This window comes from Magallana gigas, chromosome 6 (genome assembly GCF_963853765.1).
Source record: "Magallana gigas chromosome 6, xbMagGiga1.1, whole genome shotgun sequence".
Taxonomy (NCBI): Eukaryota; Metazoa; Mollusca; class Bivalvia; order Ostreida; family Ostreidae; genus Magallana; species Magallana gigas.
The window spans coordinates 12,439,097-12,462,337 of NC_088858.1; the positions used below are offsets into that span (position 1 = coordinate 12,439,097).

General features: G+C 32.2%; 2 protein-coding genes across 3 annotated transcripts; one reads left to right on the forward strand and one right to left on the reverse strand.

Annotated features, from left to right (window-relative positions):
- Window positions 1-2,166: 2,166 nt before the first annotated feature.
- On the reverse strand, window positions 2,167-14,374 carry LOC105340692 (methionine synthase). Its single transcript, XM_034469794.2, has 31 exons — window positions 14,213-14,374; window positions 13,770-13,966; window positions 13,262-13,351; window positions 13,095-13,164; window positions 12,388-12,480; window positions 11,524-11,785; window positions 11,262-11,362; window positions 11,059-11,120; window positions 10,676-10,743; window positions 10,485-10,564; window positions 10,239-10,351; window positions 9,860-10,000; window positions 9,409-9,594; window positions 8,919-9,098; window positions 8,698-8,814; window positions 8,329-8,469; window positions 8,070-8,159; window positions 7,505-7,756; window positions 7,144-7,247; window positions 6,917-6,984; window positions 6,685-6,805; window positions 6,458-6,539; window positions 6,106-6,204; window positions 5,617-5,689; window positions 5,260-5,418; window positions 4,238-4,419; window positions 3,800-3,936; window positions 3,599-3,665; window positions 3,393-3,494; window positions 2,731-2,931; window positions 2,167-2,650 (listed from the first exon to the last, which is right to left on the reverse strand). The coding sequence occupies exons 1-31, from the start codon at window positions 14,253-14,255 to the stop codon at window positions 2,567-2,569; spliced, it is 3,765 nt and encodes a 1,254-aa protein (XP_034325685.2). The 5' UTR covers window positions 14,256-14,374; the 3' UTR covers window positions 2,167-2,566.
- A 19-nt stretch (window positions 14,375-14,393) lies between these two features.
- On the forward strand, window positions 14,394-22,968 carry LOC105340691 (syntaxin-5). 2 transcript variants are annotated; one of them, XM_011446868.4, is made up of 10 exons: window positions 14,394-14,554; window positions 15,367-15,559; window positions 15,691-15,761; window positions 17,399-17,454; window positions 18,245-18,426; window positions 18,894-18,950; window positions 19,068-19,140; window positions 20,646-20,773; window positions 21,070-21,191; window positions 21,326-22,968. In XM_011446868.4, exons 2-10 carry the CDS (start codon window positions 15,389-15,391, stop codon window positions 21,483-21,485), a joined length of 1,020 nt encoding a protein of 339 aa, XP_011445170.2. In that variant the 5' UTR covers window positions 14,394-14,554; window positions 15,367-15,388; the 3' UTR covers window positions 21,486-22,968. The 2 variants fall into 2 exon arrangements, with proteins under 2 accessions (XP_011445170.2, XP_011445169.2); XM_011446867.4 differs by having other exon boundaries at window positions 14,403-14,602.
- The last annotated feature ends 273 nt before the right edge of the window (window positions 22,969-23,241 follow it).

Sequence of the window (23,241 nt, forward strand, 5' to 3'; positions counted from 1 at the left end):
ATGAATTTCCTTATTGGCTGCTAGCTTCTACGGTCTTAGTGGCTGCTGTTAGTGGCTGCTAGCTTCAGCCTGGTTGATCCACAGGGATGGTGCATGATTTTTTTTCATTTTCAACCTATCTTCTCCATAATACTCATGGCTTCCTCTCTTTCTCTTGCCCTATCGGGTCCTAGTTCCTAACGTGGTGTCTTTACGTAGTACGTGCCCTATCCACTTATATCGGCGTTTTGTAATGATGGTACTGTACCTACATGTATGTCCTCTTGATGACATATGTCCTGCAGGTCTTCATTGGTAATTTTCTGGGACTATAATATTCTGATTATTCGCCGGAGACATGTGGTGTGGAAAGATCTTTTTTGTTAAGCTGACATTCCTACATTCGGATCCATTTAGGATCATATAACCCCACCTTAAACCCGGAAATCATGATTTGAAAATTCTTGAATATCTGCGGATGCTTCCCACAGGATGAATCTCTGCCATTCAGTCAATTGAAAGGTGACAGAAAGGTAACTGAAATGTGACTGAATGGCATATGTGGGCCATTCAGTCACCTTTCATACCATTCAGTTATCATTCAGTTGACTGATTGACAGAGGTTCATCCTGTGGATCCACGCAAGTTTCAGCTTTTCTGGCCGATTTGTTTTGACGAGATTTTTAAAGCTTCGTCTCTATGTATTGCTAATTAAAAATTTGAACCCCCATTGTGGCCCCACCCTACCAACGGGGGTCATGACTTTTACAATTTTAAATATATATACTACCTGACGGATCCTTCCACACAGGTCTCAGCTATTCTGGCTAATTGGATTTTAAGGACGTTGGATCCTGCTATCAAAAGTCTTAAAGTTTTTTTCTAAAGTATTTTTTAAAAATCTACACACATAGCTTAACCAAAATTCAAAACAACATTTGGGGTCTATGTGCTTCATTTGGCGCTACGGTGTATCTAATATGACCTTTCTGCACTGAAATTGCAGATTGCACATAAATCGCTTTTCTCTCTATATTTTATTATCGGAATGAACCTTGGCATCAAATACAAGTTTATTCTATTTAAAATGAATAGAATTAAAATTATCATCAAGAAAAATGTTACAATTTCCTCACCTAATTGATATTTTGACCTTTTTGCACTGATAAAACGCTAATTTTACCCATTACCAATTCAACATGTTATGAAATTATTTAAAAGTCTCACACTTTTTCTCAAAGTATGATAAACTTGACAGAAAAATCTTAAAATTTCAGAAAATAAAACAAAAAGTATAGGTCCATTATGTAAAATTTGAGATATGGCATGGAATAAGCTGAATTGGGATTCATTTTTCCTTGACTTTTATGAAATATAAGTTACATTTGCCAATATGTGTCGATAGAAATATTGAAAAATTGTAAAATTATGTTTTTCGTAACAAAATAAAGATATCCTAATGCACAAAATATCTGGGAATTTTGTTTGCACTGAAAATAAGGAAGCTAAAGGGGTGGTACTCTAAAACAACTGAGTTATGAAAAATGTTCATTTTCTTCTTAAAAACCTTCCGCCACAAAATATAGTCCCATACTAAACTCTGTAAATATGTAATTTTTCCATTATTATTTTATTTAAGATAGTTTAATTGACATTATAAAATTTGAATTTATGAGTATAATCAATATATGATGCATAATTTCTAGAATAGAGGTGACCCAAAATGGCTACCCAAAAATAGAGGAACTAACCTCTTTAAGAAGATATTTTTTGAAAGATACCAACAACGTTCGGAAGAAGGCGTATTCCTTAATTCTAACAAACTTGAATTCCCTTCACCTAAATGTTTTGTGCCAAGTTTGGCTGAAAACGGTCCCGTAGTTCTGGAGGAGAAGTCGAAAATGTAAACATCTTTGACGATGACGACGACAGACAATGGACAAATTTTGATCAGAAAAGCTCACTTGAGCTTTCAGCGCAGATGAGCTAAAAAGCTCATGTTTTATCTCCTTCTTGTTCATAATCGAGGACAGCAGGCAATCCCAAAAATTTCACACTCTCGTATGTAACATACTCATTTATATACTATAGTCAACAGTTCCAACAAAAGAAACCTTTTATTCATCATTACACCAGAGGTCATTTGACCAAGCCTTTTCTGTTTAAAAGTAACTCAAAATCATAATATTTACTTTAATATTATATTTAATTTTATCATATTTAATATCATGATTAATAAAATTATTTGTTTTCATGGACAATGTTGATACATGCAATATACATGTACACAGATATCAGATATGTCATAAATCAAAGACAACATATTCTCCTACTACACCGTAGGATTTCCACATGCTAGGTATTGTATTAAGTTTGTATTTTGTTTGTCGATAGAGCCCTCTATCTGTTAAATCTCCAGTGCGAAATAATACCCTTAATGTATCATAATCATAAAGCACAGTCAATATCTTCTTCTCCTACACAGTAGGATTTTTACATGAAATGTACTGTAATAAGTTGGTATTTTGACTGTCAACTGAATCAGTTGAATTTCCAGCAAGTATAATACTCTTAGGCAATACTTTTATCAGGAATCGTACGCTAGTGCAGAACTCAGCCACTTCTCAGTGACAGACACATCTACAGACTTCCTTGCAGAGTAATCAACAATCTGCAAAATAAAAATATTGAATGTAAACAAGAAATCTTATAAAGTTAAAAAATAAAGATGCAATTGCAGTGTGTACTTACTTGATCTTTTTGTAATTTTCCGGTAGCAAAATACTCCGACTTTGGATGTGCAAAGTACAGTCCAGAAACTGAGGCAGCCGGAAACATTGCTAAAGATTCAGTCAGAGTTATCCCCACTTTGTCTGCCTTTAGAAGGCGCCACATTATTTCCTTTTCAGTATGATCTGGCTGACTAGGGTATCCTGGGGCTGGTCGAATTCCCTATTTAAATAGTTTTTGATAATCAATATATTTCAAACTTTTACTCTCATGTTAATATATATGTGTCTTTTTTATTATTCTTCATGTATGTAAATTACATCTGTATGATAACTAAGACCAAATCTGAGCATCAAATTTTATCAGAAGAGAGATGATACACATACAGCTTTAAATAAGAAAATAATTTTGTACAAGACGACATTAATATACTTGTGCATGCTTCAATCCGAGGTTCTATATAGGTTTTTCCAAACAATGAATAGAGAAATTTATAAAACCTTATTTTTTCCTTTCATTGGAGAAGAAACTACCAACATACATGTAACAGCACATGTTTTTCACACAAATATTAACAAAAACTAATCATAGATATAAGGGAACATGAACAAGGTACAATTTAATAAATCAACAATACTAAATATGCTGTAAGTAAATTGTTACGTTATAAAACCTTAAAGTACCTGATATTTAATTTTGTGTAGATCATTGGCCTCCAACAATTCCTCTCTTGAATATCCCCAGATCTCCTTTCGCACTCTCTCATGCAACTCTTCTGCAAAAGCCTGAAAAACCAGAATTATTGTTAAACATATAAAATCATATTAATTTTTGTCAAAGAAAACAGAATTCCATCTGACAAGTTAACTTTCCCAAATATTCACTATACCTCTGCAAGTCTGTCAGCCAAAGCTTTGACCATAATGATTCCATAGTCATCATACTTCTCTTCATATCTACATTTTTGGATAAAATTTCAAGATGATAAGATTTATTTCACTCAAGCTTCCTTGGCTGCAAATATTAGTAGGAATCCATCACATGGTTCACTGTAAGTCGAACAGAAGAATAAGTAACTATGTATACTTACACTTTGCACATTTTGTCCACACCATGTCCTGCCGTGACAGCAAACATTCCTATGTAATCTTTCTTGCCGGAACTTTTGGGTGCGACAAAGTCAGACAGGCATAGATATGGAGATTTATCCAGAGCTTCCTTTTCAGCCTGAATGTAAAGTTTAATTGAGGTGAAGTTCAATAATACAATACGCATCTACTATTTGTTACAAAGTATTACACGCACCATTCTATTTGTAAGAAAATTCAATTTTTTTAAATATTTTTTTCAAATATTACCAGAGACGAGACATCAGAACAACCAAAAATTTATGCCACTTTTACATTGGTGAGATGACTCAAAACATAAAAAAACAAATTATAATTCAGAACAGCCAATCCCTATTTACCTCTTAGGAGTAGCAAGTTCAAATAACAAATATACAAGAACAAAGCCTCGGTTTTCTTACCTGCTGTCTGAGTCCGCGAAGCACTTCTATAACCTCTCCATTCTCATTATACACCTCGATATCGTCCCCCACACTGTTGGCAGGGAAGAACGCCACCACTCCATGGGCCTGTAACTTGTTGGTGGTGATGATCGTTTTCAACAAGTTCTGGGCATCATTGTACACTCTCTTAGCCTCTGGACCTATCATTCAGAAATTGTGTACTGTAAACATACTAATCAATTCAATTCAATGGTTTATTGACATCACCATGTTGGCATACAGTCAAAATGAAATCAAATGACAGACAAAAGAAAATTATAACATAAAGGCTACAGCATGCAAGACAGTTTTATACAATACTTCATAGTTCCTGGAACTGTTTTCTCTGCATAAAACATTTATCCAAGTAGATACATAGACATTTTGTAGTATTATAATCACATGGATTAACAATTTCTTTTATGGGATCAATACCACGTACAGTACAATTTATTATTGAAATTATCACAATAATGAAATCGAAGATTGTCATACACAGGACAGTAAAGTACAAATTGTTTTTCATTTTCCACTAATAATTTACAAGCATAGCATAAACATTTTTCTTTTGGGATAATTGGTTTACAATATCTACCTGTTTCAATGAATAGAGAACGTGCACTTATTCTTAATCTTGTTAGCAGGGATCTTTTATGCTTTTTCAAGAAAAACTTTATATTTATTATATTTATCATGTACGAAATATGGCAGAATATGATTTTTCAACAAGTTAGCTTGGAGTACATTAATCCATTTCTAAATGTAAGTATTTATCTACTTATATATTTCACATTTAGCAATGTACTTGATTTAGCAGATCCCTTTTTCTGCCAAAAACGCTAAATAAAATACATAGCCAAATGTAATATGTTTACAGTACATGTATTTCATTTTAAAATTGCTTAAAAATATTGCTTTTTCATGGTTTTAATTGTGCAAAGTGCATTCAAGATTAAAACATAATCATGATATCTTTTATAATGACTATAACTTGCACTTACCAACAGTTTTATCCTTGAAAATTTTTGGATAGCCTCGGTTTGGGTATTTTCCTCTGAGCTGCCACACATCGAAGAAAGGCTTCCAGTCAATGTATGGGACAAGTCGAGATAGGTCGTAATTCTCGAATGTTTTCACTCCTATTACAGATGGCTCAGGGGCTATATCATTAAACACATCAATTAACTCATAGATATTCAGGTGTTGAAACAGTTTATAAGTACATGTACTTTCAAGGAAATTAAAAACTGAAATTTATTACTTTTGAGAAGGGCTTAAGGAAGGGATGTTGTTGAATTTTTTTTTAGTACAATAATACATTAGAAGTTTTATAGATTATTATTACATGTACAACAAACCTGGTGGGTAGGCTGACCAGTCAATATTAAGTTTCTTTTCTCTTGCTTTCTCTATTGATAAATATTTTCTGTCCTGAAAAAAAACCACATCAAACTGTAACATAAAATATGATTTACATGTAAAAATCTACTGTTTCTTTTATTAAATAAGGATGACTTTATAAAGTATAGACTTGCAGATTTGGTGTAGCAAGGCATTCACATGGAGATTATATTTAGGAAACAAATTTGGAAATAATTTTAAAGGTTGTAGTTTTAAAAAAAATTTAAACTGTTTGCATGGTGGTAATTTCTGCTAATCTTTAATCAATGTCAAATTTGAAAAAATGTCCTCAATGTAAATATTTCATTTTCAAAACAATGCACCAATTTTAAAGGAAACTGGATCTGTCAACATAATAAGAGTTTCAAGAACTTAACTACTATACCATTCTAACATGTGGTGACAGTGTTTTACCATTTGAGTTTTTTAGATCCAATGAAACTTACTTTCAGGGAGTTGTAATGATCTGTTCTGATTTCAGCATAATCTTCTGTAACTTCTTCCATATAATCTTCTCTGTTTTCCTCATCCAAGAGTTGGGAACACTGTTTATAAACAATGTTATCAAAATCAACTTAAACAGTTCTCTTGGAACATAACCCTAGTAATTAAGAAAATAAAGCAAACTCTTTCTACATTTCATCTCCAATATTGATAACTCATTTATTATTTCAAGGTATACATACATGTACTATATACACATGAAATGATGGCTTCTTGATGTAGCTATCACTACATAGTACATTTTATAAGTAATACATGTTACCCTGTTTCTCTCACTGACTATGCTGTGCTTACCACTACGACACTTTTGGAGGCATCCAGCACATGAACTGTTGGTGATTTGTACTGTGGGGCAATCTTCACTGCAGTATGAGTTCTACAATATAAAATCAAAATCTAATTCCAACAGGAGTTTGGTTGTCAATGATTACATCTAAATAGTACTAAACACAGAAATTCAGATGAATCATCTTGAATAGTGTTTTCACAGAGAATGTAGTTAATATCATAAATGAGCTTACTTTGAGGTTGTGGCGCCACCTATCAGCAGAGGAACTTTGAAGCCAATTCTTTCCATCTCTTTGGCAACATATATCATCTCATCTAGGGAAGGTGTGATGAGTCCAGACAAACCAATAATGTCTGCAACACAGAGGAAAGATTGGGTCAATGTACACACATTGCATATCCTTTTTGTCATAGGAGCTTTTCAAAAATGAAAACTCAAAAGAAAATCTTAAATATTTTTAATACCTGCATTTTCTTCCATTGCTGTTTGAAGGATTTTTTCACAGGGTGTCATCACTCCTAAATCTATCACTCTTTGAAAATATCCAAACATCAGGCATCACAAAAGCATCAACATACATGTACACTATCATACAGTTCTACTAAATAATATAATCTAACAAGTGAGTGTTACATCATGACATTAAATGACATAAACAGTACACTAGTGTATGGTATGGTTTATCACTCACTTGAAATTGTTGCATGCCAACACTACTCCTACGATGTTTTTGCCAATGTCATGGACATCTCCTTTCACTGTGGCCAGAACAATCACTCCAGAGTATCCCGATTCCTTTTTAAAAGATAAATGTAAATATTAATTATTGTAAAAGAGTTAACTTGTAACATGGAAACCCAAGTACTATAATTGATTTGATATTTGATTGTGCTTTTGCTGTAATTACCAGGCAATCTTTCCAGCAAACTTTTCCATTTACAATATTTTAACAGTGAATAAAACTTGAAAACATAATCCATATAACATGCCATTTATCAGTCTTTTCTCTAACAAAAATTTCATCAGGAAAAAACAATAAATCAAGCACTCACAACATTCCCCGTTCGTTTCATCCTCTCTTCTTTCTCTTTTTCCATGAAAGGTATGAGATGACCCACTGCTTTCTTCATCACTCGCGCTGACTTGATCACCTGGGGCAGAAACATTTTCCCTGCCCCAAAGAGATCCCCCACAACACTCATGCCCTTCATCAGGGGACCCTCGATGACATTCAGGGGCCGGGGGTACAGCTCTTGGTTCTGACGTGCCTCTTCCGTGTCCTCTACAACGAATTTGTCTATTCCCTAAAAACCAGAAATTCAATGTAAATAAATAATACATTGAATACTGTAAAAAAAAAAATATGAGAGAAATCATGAGGATAACAAGAACACAAGCCAATGATACTCATCATTGTAAACCAGCTGCTATGTGTGTCAGTATCTGTATTCTTTACTGAGAAAGGCTTGGTTGGAAAATTTATTTAATGCTCACCTGATTATCCCTAACAAAATTACAAATTTGAGTCACCAAAAAATGAAAGTTGGTTTACAAAATCTTGAACATAGCTCAACTTTGCTGACATTTCCAACACAAAAGCTGTGTAACAGTACAGACCTTGATGAGGGAGAACTCCAGCCTCTCCTCCACATTCTTGTTCCTCCACTCATCACTGACCACTGCTTTCTTGGCATCTTTTCCCATACTCTGTCATAAAACAATATATTTATTTAGAATTCAACATCAAATAGGTACTGGTACTTGGTTGTGATATAATGAACCAAATATCACTAACTGTAGAGTGCATGGCTTTGTTTTCATTTATTTTTACTTCTTTGATGGATGAATTATCACAATAAATGTACATTTACATTACCTGGGCATAAGCAAGCAGTTTTTCTGTCCCATCAGGGTCTTTGTTCCAAAGTAAGTTTTCACACATTTCCAAAAGCTTTGGTTCAATATCATCATAAACAGGCAGACATCCTGCATTCACAATCCCCATATCCATACCATTCTAAATGTTACACCATAAAAAAGGATAACTGCATGTGAAATTTAAGAATACCAATAAAAAATACATGAATTGAAATGCAGCTGTATTCATGAGCGCAATCATCAAGCCAGAGGAACTATTATCTTCTTAAATGGGATGCATCATTATCTGATCATAGTAATTTTTTTTATCTTTAACGGTAGCTATTAGTAGTAGGTATGCTCAGTAAGTGGTATGCTCCGCCCATACCTTTATGGCGTGATACAAGAAGACGCTGTGCATGGCCTCTCGAACTGCCTCCATGCCTCGGAAAGAAAACGAGAAATTGGATACACCCCCACTTACTCTGGCTCCAGGCAAATTCTCCTGTACAGAAATGTTCACATCAGAAGTAAATATTTACAAAGTATCATTAGAAGGATAAACATGTAAAGGACTATATATAGCTGTAAAAGTAATACATGTACTACCTTAATGTCTTTTGTTGCCATGATGAAATCAACTCCATATGAGTTGTGCTCCTCTATCCCTGTTGCAATAGTAAGGATGTTGGGGTCAAATATGATATCATTCGGATTGAACTTGACCTTGTCAACAAGAATCCTGTAGGATCTCTGACATATTTCAAACTTTCTTTGTCTGCCTGTTGCCTGAAAGCACAAATATATGGTACCTGTATATCTTAAATGAATGGACAAAATCCAAATACTATTGATGGACATAAAGTGTATACAATTCAGAAATTATCAACAACATTATTTTTTTTCTTATGTTATGAGGAATAAAAGTGCAAAATTTACTAAGAAATGGTAAAATGATTTTTTTGCTTACTAAATAAAACCGAGACTGTTGTTTTATTTAAATTCAGTACCTAAAAATGTTGCCATAAAAAATTTTAAAATGCCCTTAAAAAACTGAAAAAAAATGACATCTATATGTTTAAAAGATATCTTTATGTACCTGTCCTTCTTCATCAAATGCCATGACAACCACAGCAGCCCCATATTGTTTGATCTTTCTGGCTTTTTCTACAAAGTCCTCCTCTCCCTCTTTCATGCTGATACTGTTGACAATACACTTTCCCTGAGTACATTTTAATCCAGCCTCAATCACTGCAAAGTTGGAGGAATCTATACATAGGGGTACCTGATTAAAATAAAATAAAAAAAACATTCATTAGCAAAGCCAATGCTTTTTATGGTTCTTTATACTATGGTTGAACTATGATATCTCGAACACTGATATCTCGAATACAATGGATATGTTGAAGTGATTTGTAAGTCCTAAACACTTATTTTTTATGTATTTTACCCTCGATATCTCGAATACTCGGATATCTTGAAGTTTTAAAACAGTCCTATCTAGTTCGAGATAAGAAGTTTGACTGTATGTATTTGCCTTTTTCATTCACCTTAGAGATTTCTGGTTCTGAAGCGATGAGATTGACAAACTTGGTCATACAAGCCACACCATCCAACATTCCTTCATCCATATTGATGTCTAGGATTTGCGCTCCATTCTCTACTTGGGTTTTAGCAATACTTAAAGCCTCCTACAATTTATAAAAAGTACTGTTTGATGATCAACATATATAACATAAAGCAGTTATCATTACTTTGGGATATGAATAAATAAACAAGTAACTTTGTCATTCTTGATTAAAATATTTTCATTTAATTAAGCCTATGATTATCAATGTATTGTCAATTGTACATAGGACTCCATACAACTCATGTATGTTAATCCAATAAATTAATCTAAGTCATGACATTTTTTTAACAACTGCTGACCTCATAATCTCCATCCTTGATGAGTCTGGCAAACTTCCGAGATCCAGCTACATTGCATCTCTCCCCAATATTAACAAAGTTGGTATAGGGTCCAAGATATGTAGGTTCAAGTCCTTCATAAAGTCACAAATCATCTTGTATTATTAAGAAGTTATTGCATGTGTAATGTGTTTTAATGAATATCACAACTGAGTTAATTATAAATTTGAATCAAATGTATCAGATTCATTTACACTAGAAGTATACCTGAGAGCACCATGAAGTCCTTTCTGAGCTCATCTGGTGGGACTCTTGGTTTGAATTGAGACACACCTTCTGCAATTGCTCTAAAAAAATAACAATGATTTGGATTTAAAGGGAGATAAATCTTTCACATCATACAAAACACAATCTGCACGTACATGAAGGTATATTAATGTGATTTATGCAAAGTTTACTTTATATGCTCAGGAGTAGTACCACAACATCCACCCACAATGTTCAGTAGACCATCTCGCGCAAAATTCTAAAACATCAATCAAAACAAACTTTAGATTTGAACATGTACATTTACAGTATAATAACAAAATCAAAGAGAGGCTTATTTGTAATTTTACAAGATGTAAAATTGCTATGACATTTTTACAAGCTTGGCAATGCATGTAATTTTAAGGGTGTTAAAATTTCTATAACATTTTTACAAGCTTACATGTAATTTTACAAGTATTAAAATTTCTAAAACATGTTTACAAGCTTAAATTTAATTTATCATGTATTAAAATTTTTATAACATTTTTACATGGTTTATTTTTTTATAACATTGAAAAAAAAGTTTTCTTACTGAAAGTTGGTCACACATGCTCTCTGGAGTTTCGTCATAATCTCCAAAAGTATTTGGTAACCCTTAAAACAAAAAATAATTTAGTTAATTTATAAACATAAGATACAATAAATATGTACTTCCACACTATGTGAGAAGAGGCAATAGATCTATACATGTATAGTTGTACAAAACAATAAGTTTCCCTTTCAAAAGGCATGTACCTGCATTTGGATAGCATATAGTGTATGCTGTAGTGTTTTTGCTGACAGCTTCTATGAAAGGTCTCATTTCATTTGCACCCAATGCACAATTGAGTCCAATACTGAAAACAATGGTATAAAATAAAATGAGTAATTCAACTGATACATGCTTATACATGTTTATTACAAACACAGGGAAAAAATGAATATCAAGGCATATGCATGTACCAGGTAAAAATCAATTGATATCAGTAAAGCATATCTTTTGTACAAAAATACTGACCACATTGGATTACCATGGGACACACTGATGAGAAAAGCCTCAGTGGTCTGTCCAGAGAGAGTCCTCCCACTCTTGTCGACAATCGTACCAGACACAAACACGGGGCAGGTAAACTTCTCCTTCCTAAATAGCTCCTCAATAGCAAAGAGGGCTGCTTTGGAATTGGCAGTGTCAAATATTGTCTCCACCAGAAGGACATCTGCACCTCCCTCTAATAATCCCTTGGCTTGTTCTGTGTAAGCTTCCACAAGTTCATCAAAAGCTGTAAAAAAAAATTGTCTCACATTAACAGTATGATAACAACAATAAAACAACATTATATAAATAGTGCCTGTTTGGGAGGATAACATTGAAATTGACACCCCAAGAAAACCATTGTCAACCGACACGAAGCGGAGGTTGACAATGGTTTTAAGGGGTGTCAATTTCAACTGTTATCCTCCCAAACAGGCACTATTTATTTCATTATACTGAATGTCTTAATTTTAGAGAAATTTTTACTGCTTTTGTATAGAAATGAAGTGAATTCTACGGTGAACCGTATGCACATAATTTACGCACATGTAACAATTCATTGTGTTACCCGTTGCCAAGTGTGTTGCTAACGTTGAGGGTAATAAAACGGATTATCAACTGCGTCTAAACCAATCAGATTTCAGTATTTAACATGAAAGTATAATAAATTATAATGTATTCTACTATAGTTCATCTACATCAAGCTACAGCTACAGTATTGTTGAAAACTTTAGCATGTCATTCCACAAATCTGTTGGTAATTTGTTCAATTTAAATTCATTTTCTGGTTTAAAAGTTATTAAGTTCGTTCCTAATAAACACAAATCGTTTTGAGATCTGATCACTTACTGACATTCCTGAACTCTGGTTTCTCAACTGAGGGAGATATGGACAGAGTTCTATTGGTTGGACCCATTGCTCCTGCTACATATTTCTGAATACCTACAAAATGAACTTTCTATATTAATGATCAGTCAGGTCATTTTGAAAGTTTAAATCAAACTGATGTTGGTTGTGTCAATAGATTGACACAGCTCTCCAAACATGATAACAGTACTAGTATATAAATGAGAAAAATAAAACTGATAAAATTGATGAGTAACAAAAAAACAAACAATATAGTTCTCTTGAATTAATTGTCATTAAATGTTTAGAGCTTTTGTGAAAAAGAGGCTAACAGGGTACACAAACTGCCCTTTTATACTTGAGTTCATAGAATCAATCATAGAATAGATTCTCATAGAATCAATTCACCTTGCCAATCACACTGCAAATTCAGATAAGCATGCCAGAAAAGTACAAAACAGTGCAATAAAAACTATACTGTAATTAATATATAGCATAAATTTGAGAAACCACTTGTACTTTGCAATAGTATTTCAGAGGGTTTTTTTTATCTGATATTTTATAACATTATGAATACATGAATTGTATCTTACAGTAAATTAAAATTGTCTTAAAATATTTTGCATTGGGAGTTGTGGCAAGATTTGCTCTAGTTGCAAATCACAAAAATCAATATTTAACATTCATACAATCAGACAATGTTTACAAACCAGTCTTATTTGTAACCTCTTCAGCAGCCCTCTTAGCAATTTTAGCAGCTTCATAATTCAATCTGTATGTCTGAAATATAAAAGGGATTATTTAGATTTTCAAGATCTTATTAGATTAGCATAATTATTTATTTAATTGCTTCTCAGTTCAAATTTCATAGTAATACCAGATGTTCTGTTCCATAATCTGCCTGTGCAATTTTGGTCCCACTAAATGTGTTCGTTTCTACAAAGTCAGCTCCTGCCTCAAAATAGTCCTACAAGGAATCAAAGAATATATGAAAATAAAAATTAATTCAATTTAACCCTAGAAAAATTCATAAGTAACAGTAACTGTGTAATCAAAGTTGCAGGTCATATACTATATTTTATTTCTAGACCTTTTAATAAAGAAAAGCTAGAGTAAATAATTCTTTAGTCTGAAAATTCAAAAGCTGTTCATTTAATGTTCAAATATACGCATGCACTTTTGAAGTTTTTAAAAATCAATTGTTTGATTTAAATCAAGTTATGATCAATTCATTCTATACATATGATAAGATAAATTTAGTGTCCCACCATGTTTCCTTGAATGGGGTAAAGAAAACTGAACATTTTGTGAACCACTGGTACATATCACATGTATGTCATTTAGATATACTGGGACTATCACAATAATGATAATTAATTATGCACCTTGTGAATTTCATGGATTAAATTTGGTTGAGTTAAAACAAGAATATCATTGTTCCCCTTTAAACTTTTCGGGTGATCTTTGAACTCTTGTCCTCTAAAATCTTCCTCCTCCAGGCGATGCTTTTGTATCATTGTTCCCATCCCACCATCAAATATCATGATCCGCTCCTGCAGAGTACTCTGTATTTTGTCCCTCACTAAAGAGTATGTCAATTTTTATTACACACAACAGTTATGCAACATAGTTATAAAAATGTATACTTTATTATAACTTAATTAAATTAAATGCAGCAATTCTGTAAATTAATAGGAAACAATTTTCCATATTCATTTATATAAATCAAAGGGGGGTAACCCTTTTGTTGACAAACAAACTATAGATCGTTTTTTATTTTAGCATAGTTTTATAACAAGGTTTGACAATCATGCAAAAAATCACAAACCTGTCTCCGAAGATTTAGGAGAATCTGAAATTGTTGGAGGCATTGTGAGATTTTGTATAATTTAGTCAGAAATTAAAAAATTCTAATGACACCGGTTTCCTTCAACCGCACAACTCGAAGTCTCACGACCAAATGATTTCCACCGTGTACGATTTCGTTATATAAGTGTGCGCATGGGTTCCGGTGGACCCGGCGGATGTGACGTAAGAGATTCGTGGAAGATTGTGTGTTTGATGTGTCAAAACAGAAAACTAAACTTATAAATGAAACTCGCGATAGTCTAAAACAATAAGTGGAAGTCCATATACTTTAGTTATCGTTGAGACGGTCTTGTAATTTTGGGTACGTAAATGACAATTAAAATTGGCGGATTTCTAAATTACGACCAAGGTAAAAATTCAATAAGGCATATTTGTATCAGATGCCAAATAATAGAGATGTACATGTACATATTATGATATACATGAACCCTTCATCACTTAATTGTGTATGTATTATGTAATGCAGTCTTTATATTTAACCTATCTTTTCATGTTAACAGTATGTAGCACATACAGCCGTACTGTACATTTCCCATTGATCACTAGGCCTATGTTGATATCTATTTTTTTTTTTTTTAATGTAATGAAATAGTATAATAAATAAATGAAATTAAATTTTGAATTGAACATGATGGTCTTTAATTGTGATCGAGTTATACATCCTCATTTATAGGTCAAAGAAAAAGGAAATATGACATTAAAACAAGATTTGATTAATCTTAGACCACATTAGTCTCCTATTTTATGTTTTGATACTATTGATGAAACATTAATTTGTTTTACTATCGCATCATAAACAATAAGAAATGTTGTTGCATATTCTCATACTGAAATGCAAGAGTCTGGAAATCATCTGTCAAAAAGGCATCATATTGATTTAATCATTTTGTAAATGGTATACTTTATATATAAATTTATTTTAAATTTACATATTTGCATTGTTAAGGAGTTAGGCAAAGTAAAAAGCTAAAAATAGAAAATTACTGTAGTTGTGTTCATGTATTTTTATAAAAAAAAATCATAGTGAATTATCTTAACTTGATGTATAATGATAGCCATGGTTACAGGTAAACGATTTTGAATTTTGAACTCTAATAAACAATCTATTTTTAGATGAGACTCATTAACAAGATCAATGATAGCCAGAAGACGTCGCACCAATTCTGGATCTGACTCTAAACAAAACGGAATATCTTCACAAACAAGTCAAACTTTTGTATCGGAGGTCCTGCTAGATACAGACATGTCTTGTAGAGACCGTACCAATGAGTTCTTCTCTGCCGCAAAGTTATTACAGTCAAGACAGGTAAGATGATTTGTTGTCTGTAATTAATTATACTTGATTATTATCCACTCTACTTAAAAACATATGGAACTATTCCATCTAAGTCAAAGGAAAAAGTGAATTCTTTATCGTTAACTGTACATTTTTTGTAGGGAAATGGAGCCTTGGCACAGAAAAGAAACCCAGCACTCAGACAAAGAAGTGAATTCACACAAATTGCAAAGTAATAGCAAATTTTTGTATTTTCTTTAAATCTTACAAATCTGCATAATTAGAGTCATATATATTAAAAGCTTCTTTTTTTTTTTTAAATCTTATGACATTTTGATCAGGCACATGTAGTTTTGACCTGTGTAAGACAACCAGTAAATGTATCAAGTACATATATGTCATCCACTCTAAATATATTTGCAAATATATTTGTTGGTGATTGATTGTAAAATTAAATTATGTCTGTTGTCTTAGGATGAAGAAATTGTTAGTTATTCAACAGAGACTAATATAGTTTTTTAAGCCCACCTGAGCTGAAAGCTTAAATGAGCTCTTCTGATCATTTTTTGTCCAGTGCCTGTCTCTGTATGTCCACCCATCTGTCTGTCTGTCTGTAAACTTTTCACATTTTCGACTGCTTCTCCAGAACGACTTAGCCAATTTCAACCAAACTTGGCACAAGGCATCATTTGGTGAAGGCGATTCAAATTTATTAAAGTGGAGGGCCACACCCTCTTTTAAGGGAAGATGATAAAAAATTATTTAAAATATTGGTACATGTATTTTTCAAAACTCTTCTTCTCAGAGGTCATATACCCTAAAAAAAAACAAACTGAAACTTGTGGAGAAGCACCCTCAGGTAGAGTAGATTTAAGTTTGTTCAAGTCATGATCTCCCTGTGATAAGTTTGGGCCAAAATGGAGGGGTTCAACTTTTACATAGGAATATATAGAGAGAAATTTTGAAAAATCTTCTTCTCAAAAACCATTGACAAGAAAAGCTAAAACTTGTGTGGAAGCATCCTCAGTTAGGGTAGATTGTAGTTTGTTCAAGTCATGATCCCCAGGGGTAAGGTGGGGACAAATTTTTACATTAGAATATATAGAGAAAAATCTTTTTACAATCTTCTTCTCAAAAGGCATTTGCCTAGAAAACCTGTAACTTTAATGAAAGCAATCTTAGATAGTTTAGAGTATTTGATCAGCTTTAAGCTGATCAAATTCTTTATCTTCAGAAGTAGGGTGGGGCCACATTTGGGGTCCAATTTTACAAAGGAAAACATTTTAAATTATTCACAAAAACACAAATGTTAAATATATGGTTTTACTTATATGTGCAAGCATTTTGACATATTGTTGATTTTTTAGAATTGTTTGGACTTTAGCCCCTGGACAATTCTTGGGCCTCATTAGGGTTTGAAAGATTGATGTACATGTGTAGGTTTTTATCCCATATATAAACAGTTGCGGTAATTGTTTAAGATCATCTTGAGAACTGTGATGCACAATATTTAATATGACTATAAAATCATCCTGTTACAAAAGGGCCTCAATGATAAACACAAGAATATCCAGGGGAAAAAATTGATTTTTTTTAAAACAAAATGTATTTACTACATTGTCTAGATATTTTGTATATGTCTCCATCAAGTTGATTCTATTATGACTATTGTTGCTCAGGAGAGCTATGTGCCCCATGAGCGTTTCTTAAATACTACAATGATAACTAATTCGTATTCCGAAGTCCTCACAGTACATGGTGATGGAATAGAATACAGATTTTAGGATCATGAATGTGCATATATCCTTGTACATTTGTACAGTGTATGTATACTGGTATATTAAAATATGTGCTTTGTATTTTTTATAGGAAAATTGGACGTGATTTAGCAAACACATTTGCAAAGCTTGAAAAACTCACCATGTGTAAGTAATAGAATAATGTTTCAATTAATTTCCCATTTCCCCTCTTAAAAATACATCATACAATGATTCTTAAAAGCAATGTGACAAATTTAGTACAATAAGTAATAAAAATTATGGTGCCAGGGTTCTCCATCATATAAATTTATACTGTAGCTCAAAACAAGTGAATAACAGTATAAATTAAGGGATCAATAATATTTTGTGGCAATGGTGGACAAAATCAAATTTTAAAAGCTGAACATAACATTCAGAAGTCGATGTTTTTCTTTTCTTGCGACTCTCCCCATAACCCATAAGTATACAAGAAACTGACTTCTAAACAGTTCAAAGTTTTTACCTGTGCAGGCCTCACCTGTATAAGCATACATCTTACTTCGCTGTACGTGTTACTCGGTCACAATAACTTCTATAAAATGTATGCACTAAATCCAAGCCAGGAGAAAAGTAAAACCAAATTTACAGATCAATGCATTACAAATAAACAAAAAATACACAGCATGAGGAATACTACATGTCAGCTGTGTGTTCCAGGTGTGCCATCAGGTGAACTACTGGTAATGCCTGGTATTGGAGATAGGAAAACTAAAATAACGCTGGAGTGAAATTCATTTTCAGTGACAACTGGTTGGGTCGACTCATTGCTGGGACCACAACTTATTAGAAATCTTAGCTTTTACCAAGTTTATTTTGACTTTTTAAAAAACAAATGCATTTCATTATTTTTTACAATCAGAGCTCACTGTGTATGTGGGGATTATTTGATTTTACTGTTCCCTATTATTTTCCCCAGTGGCCAAGAAGAAGTCATTGTTTGATGATAAGCCAGTGGAGATCCAGGAGCTGACCTACATCATTAACCAGGACATACAGGGTCTGAACAAACAGATAGCCCAGCTTCAGCAGGTGGCGCGCTCCCACCCCAACGCCAGGCACGTACAGAGTCACTCCAACTCTGTGGTGGTGTCCCTTCAGGTGGGTGCTTCAGATCATAGACATACTGGTTCATGGGTCTGATTTTTTTCAAAAGATGGTTAAATTTAATACAGGGGTTAGGATACATGTTATGACATGCTAGCAACCATATATTTTAATCACTGGGAAAGTTTTAATCCAAGTACTGAGTGTTGATTAAAATTAACAGATTGTTAACATGTATTAATAATTTAACTCCAGCACCATTTTAAAAAAACATAAAACCATGTGGTAAACTATAAGTTAACACATTGTGTTAACTCAGAGATAACGCAGTGTTAGGTAAACTGTATCTTCAAAAAAAAACCAAATAACTGGGCTCTGTGATTTTACTGGTGTAACCAAATTTTTTAAATTTTCAAACATTGTAATGATGTGAATTAATGCAAAAGTATTTCTTTTATAGTACTTTCTTTCATATTGACAAATTTGACATACTTTACTACTATTTTTTCTTTCTTCCACAGTCCAAGCTTGCCACCATGTCAAATGATTTCAAGCAAGTTCTTGAAGTTAGGACAGAAGTATGTATCTATTATTTTTTAATAATAGAATATTTCACATACATGTATGAATTCATTCTTACTTTTAACTAGTTTCATTCAGTGTTTAATCAGTACAAGGGTACCTTTTGTTCATAGAATTTAAAACATCAAAAGACTAGAAGAGATCAGTTTTCTGAGTCCCCATCCAATACTACATACAGCAATCACAGTAAGTCGATTTGTTGCAATGTTTGTGAAAAATGTTTACATACTCACATATTTAGTGAGTTTTCATTTTAGCTGTCATTTTTGCTTATTTATACCCCTGCAAACGAAGTTTAGGGGGGTATATTGGTTTCACCCTGTCCGTCTGTCTGTAGACACAACTTTGTCCTCCCTTTAGAATTTTTTATTACTGCATGGAACAGTTTGAAAATTTGTACATATGTTGAACACCATCTGAAGATGTGTACCTGCAATTTTTTTTAAGATCAGATGAGATTTAATGATTTTATGACAGTTTTCATTTTCCTAATTCTATATATTGTACACTGATGTTGAAAAGTAAGGGAGGTAATCCTTACAGATTTTATTACATGTAATAAATTAATAGTATTAAAACACTCTAAAATATATTTATATAAATACATCCAGATGGAGGTTTTTTGTCTTTATGTCTTAATTAATAAAAAAAATTATTTTTTATAAGTATTCTTTCAACTGACAATGCAAAGTTTTTGTTTGTCAATGATAAATTCTTAGGAGCTAATAAGAATATCAAATACAAGTGTGGCTGAATTCATTTGTCATAAGGGAGCCATTATCTGAGCCATGGTTCAGATGGAGCATGTGTTTAGGGAAAATTGATAATCTGTAAAATGGGTGATGGTTTTGGGGCTATTTTAAAACTGTTTCATGTAAACCAAAAGTTTTTATCATTATAAAGAAATAAATAATATCATTATTAATAAAGAAGTTAAACTATTTTTAGAAGTTGTTTAAATTTATTAGTCAAGTAAATTGATGAAGTGACCATATTGGGCATTAATTTAAATGAAATTCAAAATTACTGATATGATTGTAGTGTTTTGGCAATTTTAAAATTGTTTGTAATATTAAATTTTGTTTTTTACGTATTTTTACATAGTATAGTAATTATGGTAATGTTTTGGGAGTTTATTAAATTTAACAAGCTCATCAAAGAAAATCATAGTCCTATGGGATCAATTTTCTGATATGGAGTTCCATTGTGCCATAGGAGAAAGTGAGGAAAATTTGAAACAACTAATTGCATCTGTCAAAACTCCTATTAGAAAGATATTGAAAGTTTTATCAACAGAAGAGCATTGCTTGGCTACCGGTATTTCCATTTACTGCAAAGGGAGGGGTTATTGTCATTTTGCTGGTTTTTCTTTAAATCAATTAAAAAAATATATATATTATCAGATACATACATTTGTAAATGTATTACCGTTATAGATATATATTTACAGTGAAATTCTGACAATTTTGATTTTAATTTTTCTTTGTTAACAAATTTTTTTTTTTTACAATTCTAGAATTAATTTTTTTTTGTATGTGTTCCAAACCTTTATTATTCAATTCAAATATTTGTCCAATTTGAAATTAGCCTTGCGGGGGTATTAGTCCCATTAGGACGGTTTTAGTTTGTTTTTAATTAATGAATACAAGTAATGTGGAGCAATATTAGCGAGTTTTGTTTTTGTTTTGTAGGTTCAGTATTGTTTCAGGATGAAATGAATCATTCCCAGGGTGCAACAGGAGGGGCGGATGTTGTGATAAATATGGATGGTTTGGATAAAAATAGGTTTCAGCAACAAATGCAACTGGTAGACCAACAAGTAAGTTAAAATCATTAATGATTATTTCTTTAAAAATCACATGATTACTAAATTCATAAATTCTCCAAATACATTTGATGTACTGGATTTGTGAATTAACTTCAAATATAAAAAAAATGGATAACTTATGGTACTCTAGTCAGTTAATAGTTAAGTCTTGTTGATGCCACGATAGTTGTTTGAACAACTTTCAGCAGAATGATGACACCCATTTTAATGAAAAAGGGAAAGTGAATTGACATTGATTTATGAATTTACTTTCAAGAGTTAAACAGCTGTGATTTTGTTCGGTACAGGATGATTACATACAGGACAGAGCAGATACCATGAAGAATATAGAGAGCACCATTGTAGAGCTTGGCGGTATATTCACTCAACTGGCACACATGGTTAAAGAACAGGAGGAAATTGTCCACAGGTCAGTCCAACATATTAAATGTGGATAAGAAGACTGAGTGCATCTTGTACCTTTTCTCCATCTTAACATAATCTTTCTGCATTTTTTTTTTTTTTTTTTTTTAATATACGTACATTTGTACATTTATTTTTCAGAATTGACTCAAATACAGATGATGCGGTCATGAATGTGGAAGCAGCACACAGTGAAATTTTAAAATACTTTCAGTCAGTGACATCAAACCGATGGCTAATGATCAAGATATTTGCAGTCTTAATTTTGTTTTTCATCATATTTGTTGTATTTATGGCATAAACCCCTCGTTTTACCCATTCAAAGAGTATGGACCAGTCATCACAAGAAACAAAAGCAGAACATTTAAACATGTGTAGTTTTCATCCCTTTGACACAGAGTAAGAGAGTAAGCTTGATGGTGAAAGTGTGGTAGTATGAGTTACTGATATGTGCAGGGATGTAACTCTTACAGTTTTGTTTCTCAATCTCATCTGTTATATTAAACTTCAGTGGTGCAATGAACTTGAAACATAACGACAGAAACATCTTGACTATCATCAGGTTTTACTTGCAAGACGGTATTTTTTGCAGTAATGTTTCATTGTTTGGTTGATGATCTAATACATTTTGATAGTATGTATTTTCCAAACCCTTACTCTGTTTATTTCTTCTTCCTGTTTTTTTTAATCGAGCTCCACAAGTGTTGTATATGTGTAATTTATAAAAATAATGTGGCAATTCAAACATTGTTCATGCAAATTTTGAAATTAAATAGAAAAATCTGAACCAGTTTTTGATTTCATATTATTGTTGATACGAAAAATTTGTGCAACTTTCTTTCAGTCTTTTTTATTTTATATTTTAAAATATCAGACGATTTATGTACTTCTTTAAGAATAAAAATGATTGCTTATGTAAATTATTGATTGAATATTAAAAGATTTTCATATTTTGAGTTGGTTATACATGTACAATAATTGCTTTAAGAACTTTTTTTTCTTAAATCTTAGAAAGTGTACCATCACTGATAGACTTTGTTTTGGTGTAGGTATGCAAAAATATTTTTGATCAGAATAAATATGTTGAAGTTTTTGATAAGTTTTAATCAATCAATATACACCATTTAGGTTGATAAAACTTTATTAGAAAGCAGAATTTATGTTTTTATTGGTAATTTGGCTGCATTTGAAAAATAGAAATGACACCATTTTTTCATATTTGAAATTTTCACATCTATAAATCATTGAATTTCTTGGACTATTGGAGAGTCATTAAGTAATTAATTGTAATTTTTCAAATTATGTGCTAAGAGGATCAAGCCTTTGTAATTCAACACTTTTGATATGTCTTAAATTATTACCAGTATTAAATTTATTAAAAGTAAACATGTTTTAACTGTCGAATACATGATTAATATACTGTTCTGTGTGATAAAAAACTGTTTGAACCCCAAAACTCTCTCAACATTTGGACATGCTTCTCTTAAGTATTTATGTCTCACTCAAAGCATATTTGTGTCCCAAAGGTGAAGCCAAGAGAAGTCATATACAATGCAAATGGAGTCAGCGTACCATGTACATTGTAATTAACAACTAATAATCATAAATGTATACAACAGACATGGACAATTCTGGTCCATTCTTATGGCTGATAATGAAGTTTTAAAATATCACACATTTTATTTCAAAATACATTTATTTTATTAAAATTACATTGTTTTACATATGTATACTTTGAATTGTTATGTGATGAATAAATGGAGAAAAAAAACTCATTGAACATGCTTATTTGTTGTGTCTTTTGAATGAATTTCGTAAATAGTATGAGTAATCCCAACCAACCAGCTTATATTTGAAGTTATACTTTACTCATATTTGACTTAAAACCATTTGGTTGCGTTTGAAATCAAAATGAGCAGTTGTCTTCATTTCAAAGACAGCTAGAAAATGTTATCTACGAATACAAAAAGTATCCTGATTCAAATTGGCGTGTAATAATTACTGTTCACTAGAAACTGACGTTGCTGTTTTCATATGGTGGTGTGTTTCAATTAAAC

What these genes read in the sequence shown, in the direction of transcription:
- LOC105340692 (XM_034469794.2), bottom strand. Translation starts at nt 14,255, where the DNA reads ATGCCTCCAACAATTTCAGATTCTCCTAAATCTTCGGAGACAG. An exon ending in TTTCAAGGATAAAACTGTTG is followed by an intron (nt 4,420 to 5,259) that starts GTAAGTGCAAGT and finishes TCTGAATGATAG; the next exon opens with GTCCAGAGGCTAAGAGAGTG. An exon ending in TGGCTGACAGACTTGCAGAG is followed by an intron (nt 3,495 to 3,598) that starts GTATAGTGAATA and finishes CTGGTTTTTCAG; the next exon opens with GCTTTTGCAGAAGAGTTGCA.
- LOC105340691 (XM_011446868.4), top strand. Translation starts at nt 15,389, where the DNA reads ATGATAGCCAGAAGACGTCGCACCAATTCTGGATCTGACTCTAAACAA. An exon ending in TTCTTGAAGTTAGGACAGAA is followed by an intron (nt 18,951 to 19,067) that starts GTATGTATCTAT and finishes TTTTGTTCATAG; the next exon opens with AATTTAAAACATCAAAAGAC. An exon ending in TACTACATACAGCAATCACA is followed by an intron (nt 19,141 to 20,645) that starts GTAAGTCGATTT and finishes TTTGTTTTGTAG; the next exon opens with GTTCAGTATTGTTTCAGGAT.